The sequence below is a fragment of the Alligator mississippiensis genome, chromosome 8, assembly GCF_030867095.1.
Source record: "Alligator mississippiensis isolate rAllMis1 chromosome 8, rAllMis1, whole genome shotgun sequence".
Taxonomy (NCBI): Eukaryota; Metazoa; Chordata; order Crocodylia; family Alligatoridae; genus Alligator; species Alligator mississippiensis.
The window spans coordinates 1584095-1609319 of NC_081831.1; the positions used below are offsets into that span (position 1 = coordinate 1584095).

At 57.7% G+C, this 25225-nt stretch overlaps 1 protein-coding gene across 6 annotated transcripts in view; it reads left to right on the forward strand.

Annotated features, from left to right (window-relative positions):
- The window catches only part of BAIAP2 (BAR/IMD domain containing adaptor protein 2), a 77313-nt gene extending 52274 nt beyond the window's left edge, over nt 1-25039 (forward strand). For 4 of the 6 annotated variants that reach the window (XM_014605276.3, XM_059731966.1, XM_019482945.2 and 1 more), the window contains 8 exons: nt 5633-5785; nt 8946-9173; nt 9592-9790; nt 11223-11424; nt 12607-12675; nt 13451-13613; nt 15901-15935; nt 22751-25039. In XM_014605276.3, coding sequence (XP_014460762.1) covers nt 5633-5785; nt 8946-9173; nt 9592-9790; nt 11223-11424; nt 12607-12675; nt 13451-13613; nt 15901-15935; nt 22751-22820 — 1119 coding nt within the window. In that variant the 3' untranslated portion in view covers nt 22821-25039. Of the gene's footprint in view, nt 1-5632; nt 5786-8945; nt 9174-9591; nt 9791-11222; nt 11425-12606; nt 12676-13450; nt 13614-15900; nt 15936-16762; nt 18350-19163; nt 19212-22750 lie in introns of those variants that run through there. The other 2 variants (XM_006270636.4, XM_014605277.3) reach the window with 2 other exon arrangements.
- The last annotated feature ends 186 nt before the right edge of the window (nt 25040-25225 follow it).

Sequence of the window (25225 nt, forward strand, 5' to 3'; positions counted from 1 at the left end):
TGCTACAAACCTAGGCTTGCTTTTAGCCTGCTGGTAGCACCTGGGAAGAACTTGTCGGTCTAAAACCATCTCGTTCTCTACAACCCTCAGTCTTCCCGGGTTAGCGGCGATTATAGCTGTGCAAGTTGGAAGCTGTGCAATGTGGTTTCTTCTGCTCCAGCATAATCTTCCCACTAAGATGTTCTTCTCTTTCTCCTCACTTTGAGCTGCTGGAGAGCGGAAGTGCAGTCGATTTTCTCCTAAAGACGCGCCGTTCTAGGGTAGCTCCCTAGCCTGGCGAAGCAGACCGAACTGCTTGTGTTAAGCTATATGGGCCTGCATTAATTTTAGCAGCACCCTTATAACACGGTGCATGAGCCAAAGAGTTAAAGCTGTAGGCTGTGGGAATGGCAGCCGGTCGGGGAATGGTTCGCACGGGCCGTGCCTCCTCTGCTGTCCGTGTAGCCTGGCAGAGAGGATGGCTTTCACCTTGTTGGCGGTGCGAGTGCCCGTCTCGCTGGTCACGGGCTCCCGCGTTCAGGCCGTAATACTGTGTTTTGCAAGGCTCGGCTCGGCTCGGCTCGGCTCATCCAGACTTTGTTGACACATCGCAGATTTTTGATGCTTTGCAGGATTTTTCTTCTCCGTCTTTCGGTGCTGTGCCCCTTGCCCAGCAGGAGAGCGCCGAGCCTAAAGCAACAACAGCCAGGAGACAACCTTTCTTCCCCCGCCCCAAATCTCTGCTCCCTTTGGCGGAGAGGCAAAGTGCTGACATTGCTAATTAGGTCATCCCTGTTCCTGTTGAATTTTAACATGATGTTTTTACACAGGGGAGGAGAGAGTTATTTGAAGGCTTTTCAACCTAGAAACCCAGAAACGCTTTCTAGAGCTGCCTGTTGTCTGGGGAGGGCTGGGCTCCAGCATCTCCGTGAGCCGGTCAGTTGGGGCTCGTTTGTCTGGGACGTTGCATCAGAGTGGCTACATATTTAATTTATTTATTTACTGGGAAACTATTACTGGATTTTTTTTTTTTTTAATATTTTTTCTTCCAAGTAAACCTATGCCACCTTTTTCCATCGGAAATGAACAACCTCGTTGAAGGCCAAGCCTTCCTACTTCCGACTGGGATCATTTTAAATATAAATTATCCAGCTGGTACCTGCTAGGCATTGAAATGTTAAGAAAGGCAAGCCATTGAACGGGGAGGGGTCATTTCCGTCTGAGCAGCTGAAATCACAAGGTTCCTGAAGTGCTACGCTTAGCTCCTTCTCAGCAGCCACAGACAGAATATTTTCCTCTCTTCGGTCTAGTTCGGGGGTTTCCAATGTACGACTTGTGGGTCGGCCTGAAGCCCCTCACCCAGCCCGTGAGACGGGATGACTTCGATACCCCTGGTCAAATTGGTTCGGTATCTAGATCATTGTAAGCAGAGAAAGCGTTGGGGTGGAAAAAAGCTGGAAAGGGTTTGTTTTTGCTGCGCTAACCTATGATAGATGTTAGGAGAGAGGCTGAGATCTACTAGTCCTAAAACTGCCCGGCCTGCAGGCCAGGAGCAATCGCCTCCGTTCACTGGTTGCAGGTAGCCATCTCTGGCTGATAAATGAGTGAGCTCCCGAAACATGTTTTGCCTTTAAAACCTCTTTCTTATGCATCAAGCGCACTAAACAATGTTTTATTTAACTAAACAAAAAACCCTCTACAGTGCTGTTTTTAATTGAATTCCCATATCCATCCCCACAAAGATGAGTAAATAATTAATCATCTAGTAAATGAGAGGGTTGCATTTTCCAACATAGCGTAAAATCAAAGGATCTGGATAAAGCCGCGGCAGGCTGCACAACTGTTTGAATGTGTGTCCTCCTGAGTAGCAAAGGGGGGAAAAAAGCAGCGCTAGATCTTTCTAGTTGCACATCAACTTTGATACTCAGCCCGTGAGAGACGCAGCCTTTCTTGAGGGAAATCGCTCAAGTACAATTGCAAGACCGGACTAAAATCAAAGAGTTAGATCAAGGGTTCTTGCTCGTGGATTTGTAAATGGTGATTGCAGCCGGGGATCTCGCGAGGCTCATGGAAATCGCTGCATCCTGCCTTTCACAGGAGGCTGACTGAGCCTAGGGCTGTCCTTTGTGTCCGGAGGTCATGCTCTTCCTCACTGCCCCTAACACCCTGGGAGGACCTGGCTCCAGGTGTCCTGTGCCAGGTGAAACCGAGTCTACAGCCTGGTGCAGGACCAGCCACTCTTGCGTCCAAGTGACTCACGTTGGATTGATGCTGCTTCTTGTTCAACAGCAAAGTCAAACTGTCCAGGAGGAGTCTTTGCAGCGGGCTGCTCAGACTGCTGAATAACACAGGGTCAAGGGCGTTTCGGGTCCCACCGCTGCCCCTGAGCATCCCTGCCATTTGCTGTGGCTTTGCACTTGCATTTTCCTTCTTAAAAAAGGGTACGGGAGGGGGGTGGGGGTGTTATTCTCTTCCCACTTTGGGCTGGGAGCGGAGGGAAACGTGAACAAACAGGGGGAAGTGAGTAGTGGTGGCTGAGAGCAGAAACTGCCTGCCCTCTGATCCTGCAGGGCGAATCTACACATGCACTTTAATGTGCATTGGCCTATTCTAATGCCCATTAAAACATCACAAAAACCTGCTCTTTAGCTAATGCGCATTAAAATAGGCTAATGTGCCTTTTCCTAGTACCTTACTATGAAAGTACTAGATTTAATGCGCATTACTTAAAGTGCATGAATGAATGTGTAGATGCAAAAGAAATGAAAACTTAAAAAAACCAAACCAACCAGAGTCCGTGCAGCGTCTCTCTCTTCACCACCTCCGGCCATTCGATGTCGGTGGGATGCCGAGAGAGAGCAGTGGGCGTTTTCTTTCCGGAGCGCTCCCTGCATGGGGTCCAGACCGTAGTAAGACACCGCTCCTCCAGCGCGCTCGGTTGGGAGCTCGCGCATCCACTGTAACTTGCCCCTGGCTGCTGAGAAGGCTCCAGGCTGCAGGGAACGGGAGGGCTCATGCCCCTGGCTACGGCTGCCAGGACAGTTCGGCCCGGGTTTTTTCTCTCAATTACCTTCACTTCATGCCGCCCGGCCACAGCCTGACAGCCCGTCTCCGATTCACTGGGTTTTGGTCTCTGTGCAGCCCAGCAGCTGCATTATGCACATCCTTTGAGTTACTCCCCGTTTCGGCGTGTGCTGAGCCAGGGAGCATTGTTAGGTCACTTACCTTGATTTACTTCCGTTCCAGAGCATTGCGCCGGCACGGAGGCGCGGGGAAGACTGGGGAAGAGTTTGAAGGTTTTCTAAATGCAGCTTGTGATTGCAGAGAGATTTCTCCCTAACGACATTTGAATTGGAGCTTGGGTGGGGGGGGACCCAGAAGCAAACTGGTCCAGGAAGCTTCTTGTGTGCACAACACGGCCGTTTTCGGAGCAAGAGGAGGAAGGCATAGTCCAACCACTGGACGGCGAGCCAGGAGTTCCCCAATGCTAACCCTGATCTGATCCGAGCTCTCATGGGGGTGTTGGGCCGATCACGTCATCTCGCTGGCCGTTTCCCAGATGAGCTTCACCCCATTTTCTGTGTTGCACAAGTGTGCCAAGGGGCTCCGAAGCTGAAATTGCTACAGCTCGATTAAAGATTGGAGAGAGGCAGAAAGGTGCAGGACCTCAAATTCCCGGTGCGGCTGTCTCCCAGGAGAGCTTGGAGCCCTCCAGCCACATTTAATTTTGCCTGGACTGCAAAGCCGGTCGTGCCTCTGTCACCTTCCAGGGAAGAGGAGGCGAAAAGGGAGCATGATCCACGGCAGGTTGAACTGGAGCGCTCTCTCTGGCATGCCGGTGGTTGAAGTTATCCATGCTCTTTAGAGAGGAGCCATTCAGGGGCTGGGAATGAATTAGGAACCGGCCAAGCCCAGACTGAATTAATAGGTGGGCACAACCTTGGGCATCCCACGTAAAGTGAATAGGTAGCTGGCATCCACCCAACAACGAGCAGATGTTCCCATCTCTGAATCCTCCAGTGCATTCCTTGCTTACTGGCTCCCCTGATCATCTGCTCGGGGCTGGTAGTCATTAATGGATGTGGTGTCTTCTCATGCCCCAGCAGGCATCCAGCTGGGTGCAGCAGGGAGCTTGGCCTGGCCTTGGCAAGGCTGCGAGTGTTTCCCAGCTAGCCAGAGATTTCTGTCTTGTTTCTTCCACCAGAGACGTAGTTAGCCATGTTAATCTGAAGTCGAGTAAAAGGCATGGTATATTTGAACCCTATAGACCAGTGGTTCTCCAGCATTTTAGTTTCAAGGCACCCCTGGGTACACTCAAAGCCGCCCTCAGAAAATGCCAGCTGTTAGAATACATTAAAAAAATACGCCAGCTCTTTTTCCGAATACATAAAATAATAGAGCAGCTTTTCTGTTGCAAAGAACCCGGAAAAACCACACCTATGGATTTCTCTCATCTTGTGCCTTGTCTTTCCAAACACAGTAGTGCTAACACTATGTAGCCCCGTGGAAAGGATCCCAAGGCACCCCGGGGTGCGTGGCCCCTGCTTGAGCCTCCCTGGTGTAGACGAACCAAAGCAGAGCAGCCCAGGGCAGATGCCCGCGTGTGTTTGGAGTCTGCACGGTGCTGGGTGAGACGTGGGGCTGGCCCTGACTCTGTGCAGTCTGTCCAAGCAGCACACCTGATGGCACGGGCCAGAGAGCCATTTTGGGTGGCTTCCGGTGTTTCTGCGCTAAGGATGCTTCTGAGTCACTTCCACGTGGTGTGGGCGTGTGTGTGTTGGTGCGCGTGGCCCCAGGGAAAGGCCAGGTCCCTGTCCCGGGGGCAGGTGAGCACAAGAGAGTGGGCCAGGGAGGGGGAGACAGGCTGGAGAAGAGAAGGGGCAGGCTCCTAATTGCTTCCGGGTGCTCTCAGCAGCTCTTGACGCCCGGGAGCTGGCTGCATTATGCACATCACACAATAGCCCGGGTGGGTGGGTGGGTAGGTGATGCGACCATCACCCTGATGATCTGCCTGGGAGGAAGAGGCTGCTGCAGGCACCAGGGATGGCGGCTCCGGCGCCTGGGCCATGCCAGCAGGGAGCTTCGTCCTGTTTCCCGCAGCGTGGGCGGCTCTCGCAGGCCTCTCCCCGAGCAGCACCCAGGTGCGTGGGGATGGCTGAGAGGGCGGCAGCGAACAGCACAGCTCTTCCCCTTCCCCCATCCCACCCACACGCCTTCTGCAGCCCACGTTGTGAGTCAGTGGCTTTGTGTGGGGGAGTTCAGATGAGTAAGGACGATTGGTGAGACACACGCATGCACACACACACACAGACGGGCATACACGTGTGCACGCGTGTGTGCGCCTGCTGCCCCCTGCTGGCACGTCGTTAGCTAAACACCGTCTGAAAAAACGTGTTATGTAAAAGCGCGGTGATGGTTTTCCCTCTGGCTCGTGGGAGCAGCCTCGACGGGTAATGCCAACAACCAAAAAACCCCGCTGTGTTGATGTCGGGTTTAATGAACCGGCACCCGCTCTGCAGGGGATTGGTGCCCGGGCAGACGTGGCTGTGGGTTTCTGGGGGACTGTCCGGACACCGCGCTGAATGCAGAGATAACCGTGCCGCGGAGCGGTTGCCCTCTCCACTGACTCCCTTGGCGTGTCTTTCCCTTGCAGTATATCGAAGCCATCAGCAACAAGCAAGGCGAGCTAGAAAACTACGTCTCCGATGGCTACAAGACGGCGCTTACAGAAGAGAGGAGGAGGTTCTGCTTCCTGGTCGAGAAGCAGTGTGCCGTGGCCAAAAACTCCATCACCTACCACGCCAAGGTGAGCCGGCGTGTCCCAAATCCCCCACCTCGCCGGGAACGGCCAGAGATGCCTTCCTGCGGCAGCTGGTCGTTGCGGTGAGGGCGTCTCTCTCACGGCTGCCAGGAGCCTTCACAGCTGGTAATAAAGAGCAGGCTGGCATTCTCCACCGATGAGGCAGGGACGGGGATATCTGTGGTGCTGTGCTGCGGGGTAGTTTTACCCCCTGTCCCAGACCACCCAGGGATGCTGGGCATGCAGACCTCTCGGGAGGGTTTGCCCCAGGGCAAGCAGGGTGAAAAGCATCCTTTGTCTGCATGGCAGGGCAGATGCTTCTGTGGAAATGGCTACTAAAGCCCCCAAATTGGGCAGCCAGGGGGAGATGATTGAGTGAGCTGCCTCCACCTGCGCCTGCTGAGCAAGGCCCTGGGGAGAGCACTGAATATACCTCTCCCGGCAGGCAGGGCAGGAGCAGCCGGTGGCACCTGTAAGCAGGCGAGGCGGCTTCCGGGTGCGGGGCGGCGAGTGTCACCTGGCAGCTCATCACTCTCCGAGGAGAGGATTAAATAGGAAAGCGGCTGCTGTTCCCAACTCCCACTTGCCCACTTTGCTCCTGCCTACACCTCTCGCTCACGAGGACTCGCTGTTCCCCGGGGGAAGGACAGCCCAGAGCTCTCGCCCGCCAGCTCGGGACCTCTGCGGAGGCTCCTGGTGCCCAGCTCCGTAGCTCACGCCGCTACAGTGCCTCTCTAGATACCCCCTGCTCCCTCGACGCGACCCTCGGCCTCTTGCGGGAGCTTGCCGTCTCGAATATTCCTGCTCCCTCCCTCCACCCCGGCCCCCACCCACCCGACATCTCTCCTCTCACTTCTCCCATCCATCTGTCAAGGCTGAGCTTGGAAGCAGGGAGTAGCAGACGAGTTGCAATTAGTCATAGCCATCCCAGCACTGTAGTATGTGCTGAGTCAATAACCAACATATGTTAATTTTTCACGAGGACCAAGAGGGAGAGTTTTGCCTTCCCAAGGGCTAGCGAACGGCTCCGGGGTGCTCCCCCCACCGGCCACGGACCTGTGGCACTCCTGTTGCCACCGAATGTCACAGAAGCATCTTATTGAAGCATCGCGGGCTAAAATTAGCGCCTTATTGCAGCCGGGGATGGGAGAGATTTGTTTTGTACGAGGAGGTTTTGCAGGTGGCTCGCCCATGCGGTGGGTGGGTGTATGTGTAACGCGTATTTTAATTTCCCAAGCCCGTCTGAGCTAACGCGATACGGATGGCTGGTAAAAAGTGCTGCTCCACTGCCGATTCGGGGCTGGGCAGTGTCACTCATACGTGTGCGCACACACGCGTGTCTGTGCATGCATGCATGTGCCAGCAGGCACCAGCTTTTTGCTGAAGGCACTGCAATCTGTCCTGGGAAAATGACCCTATTCTTTAAAGAAAACAACAAAAGAGGCTTTTGCTAACACCAAGGAAAATAGCTCAGGGTGGCACTTAATTAAGCCACTGGTTAATAGCTAATCTAGAGGCAAATGGGTAAGCGTTTACCCTGCAGTACTGCTCTCTGCTAATTGGGGATGAGTTAAATTTCTCTTTTGGGAATCGCAGCCTCTGTGTGCTGCTTAAAAATTGGCTAGCTTCCTTGCGGTGCTGGTAGATGATTCTCCTGCGTGTCCCGTGGCGAGGTGGGCCTGTCTCTGAGAGCAGTGCAGCGGCTGACAGCTGCTCTTCGCTCCTGGGTTATGGCTCCATCACTTCCCCAGTGCTCAGCACACCCCTTTCCCTGCTCCGTAGCAGCTCTCCCACCCTCACGTTGCAGCCTGGCTGCGGGGACCGATCTCGGAGCAACCGCAGCACCGGACCACCGAGCCCGGGTGCAGACGGTTGGGGTCTGCTCTGGGGCTCCACTTTCCCTGAGTGCTGGTGACATGGTATAGCCATGCCTTTAGCTCCTGAGAAGTTCAGCACCCAAACCCCTGGAAATGCAAGACATCTAAGCAGGAAAGCAAGAGCTCAGCCCTGGACTCTGTACAGGGGAGCCGTGTGTGCCACCAGGCTGCTCCAGGTGAGTCGGGCTGACGCTAGAGCCTCTGCGTCCAAAGGCGGGAGGTCAGAAGCTGCAAAAGCCGAGCAGCCCTGGAAGATTAGCAGGTTCCTTTGGGAAGTGGCTGGGTCCCAGGAGTGGCATATCTGGGGCACGAGCCGTGTGTCTGCACCTGTCACTGTCCCACATCCCTGCCATTCTGTTGATGACGTGTCCAAGTGTCCCTGGGATCTGAGGCCAGCAGTTATCAGCTTCTTATGGGGTGGAATGGGAGTCCCCTGGCATGACCAGGACGTGCTGCAAGGGACCTGGCTGCCCACAGTCTGCCTTCGAACGCCTGTCCCTCGTTAGCCAGGCACCAAAACTGCACCTACCTGCTGGGAGCAAGTTTCAGGCCTCTTCATGGGGGGCGATTTAGTAGGGCAGAATAGGACAAACACTGCCTCCCACCAAAATAAACCTGCCTAGCCAGGCCGGCGGGCCGGCTCCAGGGATGGCATCACTTTGTCAGAGTCACAAAGTGGCTGCCAGCTTGGACAGCCACAGGAAGGGAGTTTGCAAAGGCTGCTTTGGGCTGTGCAGAGGAGCCACATTGCAAAGCTCAGCCCCCGTTAACACTGATTTACCCAGCACAGTCTGTCCCCGTCCTCCCTGAGAGACGCCTTTGCTCACACAACAAGTCTCGGCTGATGGGTCTTAGTTTGCACACCTGGGTTCCCACCTCTCCATGTCAGCTCCTCCATCCTCCTCCTGCCAGCGGAGAAAGTTCATTACCTTTCCCTCCCTCCTGCTCAGCTTTTAATGAGCTCTTGCAAGCTTGTCCACTGTCACAAGCCAAATCCTGGTTGCAACGCCCTGCGCCATGCCAGCGTTGAGCATGTGCACGTGCAGGTAGCTAGATCTCTCACTGCTCCAGTCTGCTGTGCGTCTGGGCCGGGGGCACTTGAGGTCTCAAGCCAGCTCGAGATGTATCATAGTCTTGATCTACTTCCCGGGCCTTTGGGACCCAGGACATGAGGCATCCAGAGGGCTTGGTTTGAGAAGGGAAGCGTGCCAGGATGTCCCTGCCTTTGAGGGGTGCACGGGCTTTTCCCCACAGGACTCTTGTGGACTCACTCCTCCTTTTGCTTTTAGGGGAAGGAGATCCTGACACAGAAGCTCCCGCTGTGGCAGCAGTCTTGTGCCGACCCCAACAAGATCCCGGACCGGGCCATACAGCTGATGCAGCAGATGGCTGCCAGCAGCAACGGGACCATCCTGCCTGCCCCTCTGTCGACATCCAAATCGAACCTCATCATCTCGGAGCCCATCCCTGGTGCCAAGCCGCTCCCGGTCCCTCCAGAGCTGGCCCCGTTTGTTGGGGTGAGTACACACGGCGTGTGCCTTTGCTGAGCAAGTCCGTGGGCATTATAAGCCTACTCCTTTAGGGTGTACCATGGCTCGCAGAGAGTCGCCTTCTCCTAGACTTTCGCCGGGTGCGGCGGTGGGGCTTGGGGCCAGTCTCGGAGCATATGGCAGGGAATAGGACGGAGACCAGCATGGGCGGACATGCAGTGAGTCATGTGCTGTAAGACAGGATAGCTGCAGGGTTTAGGAAGGGGTTTGCTGATGGCCTAGATGTGCCGTGGGTGGCCGTGCCCTTCCTCCTGACGCCTTCAGTCTCAGCTGTCTCTGGAGGCAGGATACCAGGCTTAGCAGGGCTGGGATGCTGCTCCACATGGCCAGATTATGATTTCATGTGCATAATGCAGCCATCTCCCATTTTCCCCCCTCCCTGCAGCGAATGTCAGCACAGGAAACCATCCCTGTGATGAATGGCGTCTCGGGCCCTGACAGCGAGGACTACAACCACTGGCCGGAGAGGAAGCCGGCCCAGTCAAAGCCCTTGTCTCCCCCGCAGCCCCAGAAGCTGAGCGACTCCTACTCCAACACGCTGCCCGTGCGCAAAAACGTCCAGCCCAAAAACAGTTATGCAGCAAGTAAGAACTGCCCCCTCTCCTCAAACAGCCACGCCAGCGGCCACGCAGCACATCTGGCACTTGGGGGCCACAGTCCTGCAACCGGCTCAGTTGGCACGAGCAGCTGTCAGGGTCAATACGGGGCGAGGAGGGCTCGGCTGGCCACAAAGGGCCACGGCTCCCTCGGAGGCAGTTGCCTCCTGTCTGGTAGCTTCAGGGTTAAGTTCATTAGTAACTAGACAGTAATGCATGGGGCATCTCAGCAGCCGCGTGAAAGATGGTTGCTACTTTCACGCGTGGCTGGGCACAGGATTAGAAAACCGCGGGGGTTCATTTGACTGGCAGTTTCCTTTGGGAGGAAACGCGCCCGCCCTCCGAGAGGCAGATCAGGATGGCTCCGTGGGGCGAAGCAGGCTGTCGCTGCGCCGTCTCTCTCGCGCGTGCACTCTGCTCTTGCAGACAGACCCGGGGACGCCCCGGTGCTCCAGGCACCGCTGTGGGGCACAGAGATGATGGAGAGTCACCTGCGCTGGTGGGATAAAGCCACTGGATTAGGCCAAAGCCAGAGGGGCTTTCCCCGCAGTGCCAGCACCACCTTTACGCGTGCTGTCGATACTCTAGGACCGTATCTCAGCCCTGCTTCAGAAGCTGCAGCTCCTCGATCTCCTTTCACGTGGGCCCGCACAGCTCCCCCCTGGATTTTCCCCTTCCCACACATAATGGCAAAGTGTCTGGATGACAAATTCAGCCTGGGCGTATGCCACCGCAACAGTGATTCTCAACCAGGGTGCCACGCGGTGTTAGCACTGTTAGGCTTACGAGCACAAGTCACAAGATAAGCCCAGAGATTTCAAACAGAAGTCCATTGCTGCGGGCTTTTTGAGTTCTTTGCAACAGAAGAATTGTTCTGTCATCATCCCGTGTCAAAAAAATGAGTGAAAACTAAGAGCTGGCGCTTTCCAAGGGGGGTCTCGAGTCTCTCCAGGGGTGCCTCGAGTCCGTAAAGCTCTGAACTACACAACGGCCTGTTTCCACTTACCATGTAGAGTGGAGATGCCCCCGTTGTATCGCTGGTCGGAAATGTGAGGATTGTTTGCACGTTGAATGCGAGAGGAAATGCACAGCTTGAGAGCCGAGCTTCCCACCTGCGTGCTCCTGCCTTGAAAAGTAGTTTAAAAGCCAACTGCGTAGCCAAGAAGTGGGGGCCTCCTGAACTGCCTCGGCCATCCAGGGGGGAGTTCCCATTATGTCCAGTAAGCCTGGATGTGCTTATCGTATCCCACAGTGCCGTGGTCCTTCGGCGGCAACAACACCGAGCGAGCCACGTGCTGTGGCATCCTCGTGTTGAGCCGTGGCTACGAGGAACACGAGAGGGTTTCGGGGTGGGGCTGTGTCTGTGATGTGCGTGGCCACCGGGGCTGAGGTCTCAGGCCTTTTCTTTGTCTCCCGCCAGCTGAGAACAAGACTCTGCCGCGCTCCAGTTCCATGGCCGCCGGGCTCGAGAGGAACGGTCGGACACGAGTACAAGCCATTTTCTCTCACGCTGCCGGGGACAACAGCACCCTCCTGAGCTTCAAGGAGGGGGATCTCATCACACTCCTGGTGCCTGAGGCCCGGGACGGCTGGCACTATGGAGAGAGCGAGAAGACAAAGATGTGAGAGCCCCCGCCCCGTCGCGCCGCTGGTTTAGAGCCCCCCTGGACTGCAGAGGCTTGGGTCGGGTTGAGTACCAGCAAGTGTCTTGCAGCTGCCCCTTCATCCTGCTCCGTGCCTAGAAGGCACCTTGTGAACTTGGCCTTGTCTGAGCAAGGCCCCGGGTAGACAAAGCCTTGTCTGGGATGATGTAGGTGGGGCTGGTCCTGCTTGGAGCAGGGGGTTGGACTAGATGTGACCTCCTGAGCTCCCTTCCACCCTCCTTGTCTGTGAATCTAAGATGAAACACCGACTTAACCGAATTTGATGGCTGGGGCATGATAAAGCACTGACCTAATTAGCAGAACCAGGCTGTAGCGCTGGGGCTGAGCAAGTGAGTCATTACTCTGCCAGGCCTCTCATCGACTCGTTTCTTGCCGTTCTGCTTTCCTGTAGCAAGCAAGCAGGAGGCTGGCACCCGCTCGAGTCTCGGTAGGGGGGAGGAAGGAGGCTGATGGGGGTCTCACCCCCTTTTGCAAAGCAGATGCTCTGCACGGTCGCTCACCCCAATCAGCTGGAGAAGTGACGGTCTCCGGAGGGTGCGTTTGCCGTTTTGAAAGTTGACAAATCGCCACTCGCTCCTGAGATTCAGGATTAAATGCACTGTGCCACTGCTGCGCTCGCTACTTGAGGTCCCCTCTGAAATGCAGCAGGATCCCTGCGCGCCGCTGGCAGGGGAGGGTGTTGGCAAGGGGGTGCAGCTCCATGCCAAACTCCAGCCCCGTGAAGTCACCCCCCTTTGCAAAGCGAATGGTCCCAGCAGAAGCCTGAGCTGGCAGGGGCCAGCAGCCCACAGCAAAAGACCCCGGGGGCAAGTTTAGCCCTGTATGAACCCCCTGGAGATTACAAAAAAGCCCTGCCAGGTTCTTCCCTGTCTCCTGCCAGGTCACTGCAGGATGAAGAGGTGAGGGGCAGACACTTGTAGAGCAGGACAAGGAGGTTGGGAGTGACTTTCTTTTTACAGCATCTTCCTTACTGGCTCTGAGACGTATCTAGGAAGCTGAGCGAGTTGCCGGCTCCCAAAGGGCAGTCGGGGGGAGAGATGCAATGCAGGCAGGTGGGGTCCTTTTAGAGTCCAGCGTAGAAACACATCCGTGCAAAGGTGCAGGCGGAGGCTGACTCTTCCTCGCGCTTCTGCCTTGCAGGAGAGGCTGGTTCCCCTTCTCGTACACGCGGGTTCTGGACAGCGAGGGGAGCAGCAGAGTTCACGCCAGGTAAAACCCCGCTTCGGGCAGCAGGCTCCTCTTAGTGCCGGGAGACATGGGGCTGCTTGCCTGAGGGACGTGAGGGAGTAACATGCCTGGCTTCTCCCAGCTCCGCTATTGAAGCACTGGGCCTCGTTTCCATGGGTATGCCAAGAATAGCCCCAAGCACGCCGGTTCGGCACATGGCATGTGCCACCACCTCAGACATTGCTGCAGTGTGATGCAGGAGCTGAGGGCGGGAGAAGGAGCCAGAGCTGACGGGGGTGGGAGGGCACGGTCTCCCCGAGGGCTGCCGCCGGGGGCATGCCAACAGCTCCCAAGTGCCCTGCGAGAGCGGGTCCTCTGCCCTCTGGCAAGCGGTCCCCTCTTCTTGCCCCTCTCTCTTCAGCCCCCTCACGGGGTTGCAAATCTCGTGCACAGGAATTCGAAGGACCTTGCATTGTGGTGACAGTCCACCTGCAAAAACCAGGCGGTGGGACCAGATAAATCAAAAAGGGGCTTCCGGGTCAGATTGGCACAGAGAACCAGGGCGCAGCATAAAGGGACGTCCCTTCCCTGCACTGCAGGGTCTTTCACCCCCATCAGCTGGAGAAATGACGGTCCCCAGAAGACACTTCATAGCTTTGAAAGCTGTTGAATCGTCACTCGCTCCTGAGATTCAGGATTAAATGCACCGTGCCATTTTGCTGCGCTCGCTACTTGAGGCCCCCCTGAAAAGCAGCGGGGTCCCTGCGGGCTGCCGACGGGGAAGGCCGGGGAGGGTGTTGACGGATTATTCTTGCAGTTTGCAGCCCGGGAAAAGCAGCAGCACAGGCAACCTGCTGGATAAGGACGACATCGCCATCCCGCCGCCGGACTACGGCATGTCCTCGCAGGGCTTCCCCCCCCAGAACGCCAACGCTTTCAAGCAGCGGCCGTACAGCGTGGCAGTGCCTGCCTTCTCCCAGGTGAGCAGCTGGGACCCCGGTGGGAGGTGGTGCCCGTTGGCTGCAGACAGCGAGCGTAGATCGATCCCCGCGTCATTGCTAGCAGCCAGGGAGCTGTTGCCTCTGGCGTGGAGGGCAGGATGGAGCCGTTTGATTTTAGTGGCAGTGTAAAATAAAAAATACAAGCTACCCAACCGTGGAGCTGTTTGGGACGTGGCTTCTGCAGCAGGAGTGGGCTCGCGGGGCGTGGGTGCTTGGATAGCCCATGTTGCTGGCATTGATCAGTCTTGCCCCTGCGGGATTTTGCTCCTTCGGGGCATAGTTGTCTTCCTGGGTAAATGTCTTTGAAAGTGCCCGTGTCCCGTACCCGTGGAACAACAGAACTCACTTCTCAGCGTCAGATGCCAGGTCCCAAGGTACTTAGGTGCTCTTGGAAATGTCAGTTCTTGGAAAGAGCAGACCTCCAGCCTTTGGCCTGGTGATGGTGACTAATAAGGGGCCGTGACTGCATCTGGAGAAAGCTTAAAAAAGAGTGGTTTTCCTACCCACTTGGCCCACTTTCCTCTCTTTTTAAATCAGCGCTTAATGCACTGAATCAGACTGCTTCCCCTCCGTGCCCTGGCACCTTCCAGTGGCCATGGGATATTGCTGTTACATCAGAGACTATCACGCCCGTCTTTTGGCTTTCACCACGTGGTGGTGGGCACCCTCCTCTGCCGGGTCACCTGCTTTGCTGCTCAGTCAGATGTGCCAGAGGAAGGATGGGGACGAGAAGAGCCAGGGCAGACAGGCAGAGCAATGCTTGTGGGGTGACAGGTGCAGCAACTCCCAAACCATCGCTTTCGTTATGCAGTCGCCCTCCTTGTCTCGGTCACGCGTGGGGCCGGGAGCGGGACTGAAGTGCCGTGCCGGGGTTGCCCGGAGCCTGTGCAGCTGTTTTGCTGGCAGCTGCATCGTGTTAACCCGTTGTTTAGAGAATAAGTCAATGCACTAAAATGTCTCTCAACGAGCCGTGCTATTTTGATGTCGGGCTAAAGCCAGCGAATGAAGGTTGCTCTCCAACAGGCCTGTATTCATTATTTATAGGACTACCATATACCCTATGGTTGTGCAATTAAAGGGTATTCCAGTAGCCTGTGCCAACCACCCTCCGCTCACTACAAGCCTTACGCTAGGTCGACAGCCGTAAGTCCGAACGACGGCGATGTTCCCATTGGGGTTGCGAGGGGTTGCTGTTTTTGCCTGGTGATTTTTTTTGTGGCTCGCCCAAGGCTCCGGGGTCTTCCTCCTTGCATTCCCCGGGACGGGGGCTGCAAGGACGCTTCCAAAACGGGCACATGGGGGAAAAGCCCAAGGGAACGGAGCAAACGGGCCAGCTTGGCTGCCTCGGAGCAGGCGGGTGAGACACAGAGACTGGCACAAAACGGCAGCGTCAACTCCCAATCGGCAACACTCGCTGCTTCCACGAGAGTCTCCCACCAGAAACGCCTTGCCCACGGGGCCCCGGGGTGCTTTTCTGCCTTACTCGTGGGCTTTGGAGGTGGAGGAACCCCCTCGGGCCTGTCGCCCAGCCCTGCAGCAAAAGCCTTTGCAAGCAGCTTCGGGGTTGAATGGTCTCCTTGGAGCCGCAGGAATGGAGGGACCTTGGCTCGTTAGGAGGGGAGATCTGGAGGAGGAAGGGCTCTGGTGGGCTCCGTGGGGAGCTCCCCTTCTCCGCACACATCCTGGTGCAGGGATGCACCATCCCTGGGCCTGTGCCCCTGGCGCTCAGCATCACCTGCTCCCCGTCAGGCCCTCGGGGCCCCGCAGCCCGTATTTCCTCCCTCCAAGAAGCTCACGCAAGGCTCCACATGTAACGCCGGTGGAAGCAGAAAACAGCCCGCGGCCCTGTGCGGTTTCTGGTGGGAGCCCGTTACGGTCCCGACACCTGTTTGTGTGTTTTTTCCTTTTCATGCAGCATTTCACCCCTGCGCGTTGTAACTTCGTCCCGGTCCCATGTGAGTTCCCGGCACCCGCGTGCCGAGAAGCGGGGCGGAGGGACCGGGCTGCACGCGGCTTCGCTAACCGGCCCGGTTGGAGCAAGCCGTGCTCTTTCGTGCCGCTTTGCCCCTCGGCCACATGACCCCCCTTGCAGTCACCTCCATCCCTCTCCTCACCCCCGTCCCTGCCCCAATGCTTCGGCTCTGAGCCCGAAAGCCATTGGGGGCGAGCGCATTCGCTTCCTCATGACCTTCCAGTGCCATCTCACGGCGGCTGCTGGGTCTCTGGATGCTCACTTGGGTTCTCTCTTTCTCTCCCTTTTCCTTAGGGCCTCGATGACTACGGGGCAAGATCTGGTAGCAGGTAAGAGTCACTCTTTCGTACTGTACTATGTAAAGCGAATGCTGGTGTTCGTAGCTCTGGAAAGCATAAGCGATGCTGCAGTATCCCTTGGTAGGAAGCGTTCCCAGGTGGCCGGCCACAACCAGCGGGCACGCCGCGTCAGGGCCTGGCAGGGGGGTTGCAGCAGGTCGGGTCATTCAGGCATGTCTCTATCCGGCCGTGTCACCTGCAAGCGCCTTTCTTGAGCACAGCGAAGACATCGTCCTCCAGCTTCCCTAGGCCTGGTGTGCAGGGGCAGCCCTCGCCTTATCCGGGGTCATAGGCAGGCTCACCCCCACTCTGGGGGGCAAAGTCCCTCTGCATAAGCTAGAAGGGTATCAGCTACTATCTGCCTACCCGGCTTCTCACATTGCCAAGGCTTAGGGCTGGAAACAGCCCAGCCTTTCCGCGTTGTCCCCATATCTTCTCCGGGCACTTACCTAACTGTGCTAGGGACCGCGAGCCCCGGAGCAGAGGCATTTGCCCAGGCGACCAGACCGGCTGACAGAGCTGGTCACGTCGAGTCTTGCAGGGATTTTCAAGCCAAATTCGAAGTCTCGAGAAACCTTCCCCCCTTTGCCGAGAGCCGAGTTGCGGGTGAAAGCAGGCCAGGACGGGGCAGCGCCCGGCGTCCTCCTCCCAGCAGCATCACCCTGACCGCTGGCCCGGAGCAGATGGGCCCGCGGGGCAGGGAGAGCGCAGGGGCTGGAGCCGAGCGGCAGCAAAGGGAGACTGCATGGCGGTGAGCGCGCGTTGCTGTCCGCCGTGGCGTGCGGTCTGGCAGTGTCCCTCTGCTTTCTATTCCGCAGCGGCAGTGGCAGCTTGGTATCAACTGTGTGAGGACACCCTGACTAGCAATGGCAGCTGCTGCTTTGAAGAGCTTTCTGCTTTCTTTCCCCCGCCCCTTCCCCCTTTTTTTGGTTTTTGTCTTTCTCCGTGTCTCCTTTGACCCTCCTCCTTTGGGATTGATCACTTGTGACCATCAAGGAAACCATGGTGCTGCTACCTGCCCCCTTCCCTGACGTTTCCGCTGCCCCCTTTTTGGCGAAGCCTTTCAGAGCAGAACCTGCCCGCCGGGCCAGGCCCGCGCCGCGGGTTCCCTCCCCTAGTCAGCCGCGGCAGGTTGTGAGATGCGCTGTCCCTTGTCCGAGGCTTCCCGCGAGCCGCCTTTTACTAGCCACACGGAAGAACCCGTTCCCGCGTGGAACCAATATGCATGGCCTATGGTATCCGTACTGTTACTTGCACTCTCGTCGTGACTCTGCTAAGGTGCCGGTTGCTGCAGGGAAGGCAGGCGTAGACGCTAGCGGGGCCCGGCCCTGCGCTCTACGGGGCGTCCACTTGCATTCAGCCATGCTCAGCAAAGTTGCTTCAAGCAACGTGGGCAGCGCGGGGGCTTCTGCCTCGCAGACGAGCGGGGGGTTTCCAGGGGAGGGTGGGCCCGTGCCCTGCTCCCCGCAGCCAGAGCCCGCGGCCCACCCCAGGGCGGGACGATTCGCTCTGTCTTTGGTTGTTTTATAACTATACATATATGTATATATATATATTTTTTGTAGCAAGGTATTGTTACCTCACGGTCGTGTCTCTGGGGGAATAAATCGTGGTATTATGCAGGTTGCCAGAGCAAATCCAAAGACACTTTTGCATTTTAAAATTGGACTTTTATGGGGAGGAAGAAGGAGGAGGAGGAGGAAAAAAAGCCAACAACAACAGGTTTTGGGGGTGGGGGGCAGGGGAGGGGGCGGGAGAGAAAGGAAAAAAGTCCAGTGTTTCAACTTCCTAAATCCTGTCAATCTTCTTTGTGTGTCTTGATAACTTTAGAGACAAACACGGTAGGATTGGATTTAATGGCTACTGGTATTGCTTCTTCAATCTCTGAGTTCGGGGAAGTCAGTAAAAAGTGGCTCACACCCAGAGTACAGACTTAACCCTTTCAGTGCCGGTGAAAGTCTTCATTGCAAAGCTGTATACACACTTCCTTTTTTTTCTCTCTCTGATGTGATTTTAAATCCTCTGACATGCCTGTTTACTAGGACATTGCTGGCAATATACATATATATATATATATACACGCACACACACACATACATACACATGCATACATACGAACCCACACCCCTAGAAAAGTTTCTCTCTCTTTTTTTTTGTTTTATATAATAGTCGACGGGCACATGTCAGTAGAGCCTCCTGCGTTTGATGTTCATTTTGCTAAAGATTTTTAATCCAGGGGTACTCCGTGCGGAATGAATGAATGTAGAAAACAAACTAGCAGAACTTGTATGAAGATTGTAAAATGCTGAGAGAACCTTTTTTTTAAGAAAAAAAAACAAAGCGGAAGAGAAATGTGCCCTGTACTGAGTTTATTGTTTGAATAAAAGTTTTATTTATTGCATTGAGTCGGGCCTCGGTGGTTTTTTTGGGGGCTTTGATGCCTGTGACCCTAACCACTCACCAGCCTGCAGTGCCCAGATTTTTTTTTCCCCCGCGACGCCCTGCACCGCGGAGGGTCAGGACATGCCCGCTCCTTGCCACATTTCTCTCTGCTCCGCTAGCAGGTCTGCACCGTGTGCCTTTAAACCCAACGGGCTGTGCATGGGAACGGCTGCAGCAGCATTTAAACGCGTCGTCTCTGCACGAAGCCAAGGCCCGGGCTTGTTTTGAGAAAGAAGCGGGTGCAGTTGGGAGTCTTGCTGACTTCCAAGCCAGGAGACACTTAGACCTCATTGCTTTCCAACAGGGTTTTGTTGGGGAGATCATGCAGCCCTGGGCCTCCCTCGGGGGCTGCGAGGAGCTACGGTAACAACCGACGTGCGAGGCTTTCCCTTCACCCTGTTCCCACGCCAAGGCCAAGGCCGGTCCTTTTTTGATAGGAATCCTTTGGCGTAGCACAGGGGATGGATGCCACAGGACATCTTCCTCGCGGCTGACGTATGGTGGACTATAACCCGGGCTCGCCCTTCGTTACAGGCTTCGAACAGCAGCGAAGAGCTATCGCGTATGCGCTGTGCGAGCGCTCGGTATTAACCAACACAACTTTTCCTTTTTATTTTCATCCTCAAGAGGCACGTAACACGGCCGACGGAGTCTCCCGGGAGCACGACCAGCGCTTAGCCTAGCTTCTCTCCCCTTCACCCCTGTTTTGTTCCCCCGAAAGCCGCGGCAGGCGTCTCAAGCGCGTGTCATGCGAACTACGTTCTGTTTCCCTTGCAGCCCTGATGTGGAAGTGGCCAGGTTTTGAGAGGCCCCCCTGACTAGTTAGTAAGTTCACGGTTTTCATGTGCCAACCCCCTGCACTTGCGGCGTGCTCTGGACTGACCGCTCAGGAGCTGGTGGCTTGGGCACCAGGCTAGTACGGGCAGGAGAGGGGGGAGACGGGTCCCGGCTCTGTCGCTGGTGGCCGGCAGGGACTGCTAATGCCGGCCGGTTTCCGGGGGCCTCCTAGCCAGCCCATGACGCTCCGTCCAGAGCACAGCTCCTCACTCAATCACTTGCTTGCACCTGAATCCATCGGTGGAAGCTTCTTCGCCTTCCTTGGGCTCCTGAAAGGGACTTGTCTTCCTCCGCTGTCATTGAGCCTCAGCCTCAATGCACCTGTCTCTAACCACCCCTGTCCCTGTGCACGGCTCGTAGCGTAATGCCTGCCCCGTCCCCACCTCCTCTCCCTGCCGGGCGGAGCACTCGGGTTTCATGCTTCCATAGCTGGGCACTGAGCATTTTTCGTTCCCTTTTCCTGCCTTTTTTATCTAATTCTCCCCTTCAATCCACACACCCCTCTCGGGGCCGCCCGTGTTTGATGCTCTTGCCTAACGGCATGGATGCTCTGCATCAAACACGCTGCTGGCCGCTGCATCACTGTGGGCACAGCCTCCTCCCGGCGCTCTGCGGCGTATGGGCAACACGTACGTATGTCTGTTTTCCTGGGGGTTGCACTCAGGTCAGCGCCCGGTGCCCTGCTCCTACCCCTACGCTGGTCAAGTGTCAGGCACTTGGTGCCATGCGGGCCCGGGGGCCTCTGCTTGGGAGGGGCAAGGTGGGGCTCCAAAATGCAAGGACCCTTTGCAGTGTGCATGGGCCTCGGCTACTGCCAAAGCCCCGTCCCCCTGATCTTGGAGCCTCAGGGTGGTCCGAGCTATGGGCTTATCCTCCTTCGCCTGCCCTGAACCCAGAGAGTTAAGTAACACCCCCCCACCTGAGTCAACGGCAGCCTTTCCATTCCTTCCCAGCTCCAGGAGCTATTTTGGCACCCTAGGAAAAAGTGAGCTGCAAATCTGCATTCATTAGGTGGGATATTAATTGCTCAGGCTTAAAAATAGGGTAATTCATCGTCCTGCTGCAAACCGAGCCACGCTTTTAAATGAGAGCTGGAGCCGTGGCAAGGAGATGGGCTTGGAAGGGAAGCGGGGTGCAAAGGTCCCAAGAAGCCGGGGTGCTGCTGGCTGAAGTGGGGGCTCCGCGCATTGCCGTGGGATGGGCGGGGGCTGCTGAGAACCGGTTTGGGGGAAGGGGGGGTAGATTGCTGCTGATGGGGATGGTCCAGGTACTCCTCATGCTTGGTCGCCCTGCCCACGGGGCAGGTCTGGGGTGCCTCGCTGTGGGTGACCGTGTTGCTAGCTCTGGCACGAGCCCTGGCAGGTTCAAGGGTGGGGGAAGTGGGGCAGGAGCAGAGAAGCAGCCTAGCACGAGGGCCCTGCCTCTTGCTTGGAGTGAGCAAGACCCGGACGGACTCCTGCAAGCCACCGTCGCCTCTCTGCAGCCAGGTGTGCGGAGCGGCAGGGGCCGGCCAGCGAGAGCGGGAGCAGCTCGATATCCAGGTACCGGGGAAGCCAGGAGGAGCCGCGGGCTTTGCCCGGAAGCCAGGTCCCTCTGCCCGCAGCGGCCGCAGGGCACGGGGCTCTCGGGCTACGAACCCAAATGCGCTCAGGTTTAACGGCTCATTTCTGCTTCTCTCTTCTTCGCTCGCTTTCAGGACCCAGCCCGAAACCCTGTCCCCACCCCCAGAGAGGGGTCAGCACGGAGGCCTGTTCCCTACCCGTGGAGGGAAGGGAGACGACTTACCATCCTGGAGCTGGGAACAGGCTGGCTCTGGGAGAATGGCCTCTGGGGCTCCCAAATTTGCCGGCAGCCCTGTGGGCATGTGGGGCACCCTGGCAGCTGCCAAGAGCACCCGCGTGCTGCAGGGGTCTTGCTCCCCATCCCCAAAGCTGTGCACTGGGTTGGCCTCCCCCCACCAGCACCCTCCTTACTGGGGGTCTGGTATCACGACCCCCTCCCGAGCCCCCGCATGCCCTGCACGCACCCTCCAGTGCCAAACTCAGCTGACGAGGATGCAGTCGTGGGGACCCCCTGACCCCTGCCTTCAGCTGGGGCAGGGCAGTGGGGAGACGGGGGGCAGCTTCCCCTTGGCAAGGTGGCCGGAGGGGGCAAGCAGCCCCTTTTCTTTCCACTCCACGGTGGGTGATTGTCAGGGTCCGGGTGCGATGGGTCGGGCCCTCGGGGACCGGTGTCCCGCAAGTCCTCGTCCTCCAGCAAAAGCCATGTGTGAAGCCTCTGGTGGAGCCAATATGTGTGTGTCTGTGTGTGCAATTGCACTTCTGTTATATGTGGAGTGCGGTGGGGGAGCCGGGCACGCCCATGCAAATACGGGCTGGCCCCAGGCTGGCACCTTGGGACCAGTCCGTGTTTTGCTTTATTAACCTCCCACGCTGCGCGGAGCGGCCCTTTGCCGGCCGGTTGTTGCCTGTCCCGGGAGGGATGACTCTGAGCCTGGGGTCCTCTCTCTTTTGAGTCCCCCTCCCTTCTCCGGGAGGATCCTGACTCTCCCGGCTGCCTCTACCCCCGGCGCTCTGCCGTGGCCGTCCCCAGCCCTGTTCAGAGGTGCAGCTTCTCCGGACCCCGCAGCCCCCGGGTGCCACGGGCTGCTGCTTGTGCGGGGAAGGGGCCCTCGGTGTGAAGGCCTCGTGCAAAGGAGGTTAATAACTCCCAGTGTCCGCCCAGGCGTGTGTGTAGAGTCCGTGCCCCCGTGGCGTGTCCGTGCGGTGTCTAGCGTGTCTGTACCGAGCTCCGTTGCGTTCCCGTGGGCGCGCGAGGGCTGGGGATGTGCTCTTGTGTCTGGTCCAGCTAAACTCTTCCCAGCTCCTCTCCTTGCTCGCTCTGGCTCTGCCCTGCTGCCTTCCCGGCAGTGCCCCCGCGCCGGGCAGCCGTGGGGCTGTCTGGGTGCTGGGCTCCCAGGGACCGTGCCTGCATGGCGTGGTGGGCTGGCTCCTAAAGCCCCTCTGCCTTCCCTCCATGCTGTCTCTTGGGCAGCACACGCCAGCACTTGTGGGAGCACTTGTGCGCGCGCCGTGCGTGTTGTCTGCTCCCTCCGCTTCCCCGTGGAAGGGGCTGAGACCCCGACCTCCCGGACGGGCCGGGTAGAAAAGTGCCAGGGGGGAAATCCACAGGGCCCATGACCGGTCGTGTGGACTCATCGCTCCTCTGGGTCTCTAAAGTCTAGGGAGAAGCTAGAAAGGCTCGACATCCCCTTCAGAGGGGCTTGCTGCTGTCTTAGGAGGCAAGGAGGGGGCTGCCAGGCCATTTTTAGCACGTGGATTCAAGTCAGCGCATCCCGCCTGGCCCGGGTGCATCTCCAGAGCCAGCACCGGAGCCGCGTGTCCCCGGCAGGAGCGTGTGGTGTCTCGTTGGGTGTCTCTTGCTGTCTCGCCCCCCAGTCCTTGTCGGCTGTGTTGCTCGCCCCTTCGCCATCCCCGCTCAGGCTCCCTGCCGCCCTGACTAACCCCCGCCTTTCTCTCTCTCTGCAGAAACCCTTTTGCCAACGTCCAGCTGAAACCCACGGTGACAAACGACAGGTCGGCTCCCCTCCTCAGCTGAGTCCTGGCATCAGAGAGAGCCAGCGCCTCCCCCCAGCCGTGCCGGACACGGGCTGTATCCTCGCCGCTGCTTGCATGTCCGTCTGTCCAGACCTGCCGTCTCCGGCCCTTTGGTTTCTGGTTCTTCTAACCTGCTGCTTGGAAGCGGAAAGCGAAGGCCTTAGCCCCCGACTCTCTCTCTCCCCTTTAGATCCAGTGCAGTCACCTCCACGACGAGGGGGTATCTCGGGTCTGTCCTTTGCATGTTGGGACGTGCCGCGGCAGTGCAGGTCCTCCGCAAGCCGCTGCATGCTACAGCTCCGTGCCTGTCCCCAAGCTGGAAAGCTAAAGGCCAGAGAGAGCAGCCTTGGCCCAGACACAGGCCTCGGGAGAGGAGCCACGCTCGGTGTAATAGTGAGACCTCCGTGCAGCCACGAGCATGTGCGTAGACTCTCCTGAGTGGGGATTGCTACCATGGCTTCTCTGCCGCCCTCCTACCGTCTCGGCAAAGGCTGGGTCTTTGCTCCCAGCGGAGGGACGCGCGCTGCATTTAGCTTGTTCAGGTGCCTTTAGAGCTGCTTTGGGACGGCCGCAGCCCCCAGCCCCGTGCGAGCCCCCCACGTCAAAGGGAAACACAAGGGGAGCAGGACAACGGGGGCGAGGAGAGGCAGGAGGAGCCTGCCGCAGCCCCCGGCTGAATGGAGCTAGTGTCAGTGACTGAAGGGAGATGCTAGCTCCGGCCGCCCATCCTGCCCCGGTCTCCGGGATGTGAGCATTTTAATCGCCTGTCCTGGTAGCTACAACCTGGCACGTGGGTAAGATCGGCCGTGCAGTGCCCCGGCAGACCGCCCCAGAGGGTGGGCTTGGGGGGGCGGGGGGCGATGGAAGCAGATACTGCAGCACTGGTGTTAGTGCAGACCCCCCGGCTGTCCCGGCCTCTTCCCCACCCGTGCACCGCTGAGACGGGGAGCTGGAGATTGCTGCCGGCTGCATTTATTATTGAGGTCCCTGCTACTCCTACCCGTCCTGGCTTTGGCATTGCTGGCCACAGGCTTCTCCCAGCTCAGCGGGGGTGTGGGTGCAGGTCCCAGCACCTCAAGTCACTCCCTTAAAGGAGAGAACAGGGAAAAGCAAGTGCCTGGCATTTCTGCCCTGCTCTTGGAGCACGGGGGTCCCTGGCGAGGACCTGCCGCCTGCCCGGTGGTGGGGCAGCACCCTCGCAGGACGCTGTCTTTGCCGTGGTGCTTGTTGGCACTTGTGCATTGCTTTGAGCCTAGAGGATGCCCTGCTCCATGTCTGGGTCTCTTCTGGGCAGTAGTTTTAGTCCGCAACAGAGCAGCAAAGGGCTGCAAATGCTGCAGTCATGCTGTTTTATATAAAGGAAAGTCTCGGTTACACCGATCACTGATGCTGGCTATCTCAACCCCTCGCTGGCCTGGAGAAGGGCTTGTTTCTGCAGATGCCAGACCTGCACATCTCGGCCCCAGGCCCGGCCTGGGCGCAGGGACGCGCAGCTGGCTGTCGGACAGTGTTATCCCTGCCTCCTGCCACCCATCCATGCTGCCACCCCCATCAAGGCACTTGCCTTGTGCTGCACTGGCCCCTTTCCCCATGCCACCTGGCACAGAGCCCCAAATCTGCATTGTTCTAGTGCATTAGTTGGGCTGTGCCTGGGGCTCCTGGCTGCCTTCATTGGGCCCCAGAGGCACCAAAAACCCTTATGCAAAAAGCTGGGTGGGAGGAACATCCCAGGGACGCAAAGCCCAGCACCGTTCCCCTCACTGCATGCCCCCATCTCCCACCTCCGTGCCTTTGCCCAGTGCTTGGTGCTGCCACGCACAGCACAGAGGGAGCACAGCTGGGGCTTGCAGCTGTAGGGGAGCAGCGAGGGAGCTGCTCACGGCTCAGCAGCCAGCACCCAAGGGAGTGAGGCGCCTGGTGAGGTCCCGGGGCACTCTGGGCTCCTAGCCCAAGGCTATGGGTGCTTGCATGGGGGTTGCTTCAATGCTACATCCCTATGCTGCCCCCCCTCGCGCCCTGCTCACGCCCAGGGCAGCCTGCTAGGGAGGGGGCTGCTTAGCAAGCCCTCTGCACGCCAGCCCAGCTGCTCCGCGGCCTCGCACTGCTGCCTTGTGCTTTGGAGCCCGAAAGTGGATGCGATGCACAGCCTGAGATGATGATGCTGATGATGTTGTGCTGGAAATGTAATTTATGAGCAATAAAAGTAACATGCCACCGCCACCTCGTGCCCTGCATCTTCTTTCCCAGGCGCCGCTCCCGCAGCCTGCCCCTGCTCCGGGGGGGGGCAGCAAAGGCCTCGGCACGGCCGTGGAGATGGGCACCACGCAGGGGGCGATTGCAATGCCATCTCCTTAGCACTGGGCTCTGAACACATGCAACATGGGCACCCTCCCTGCTCCTCGCAGG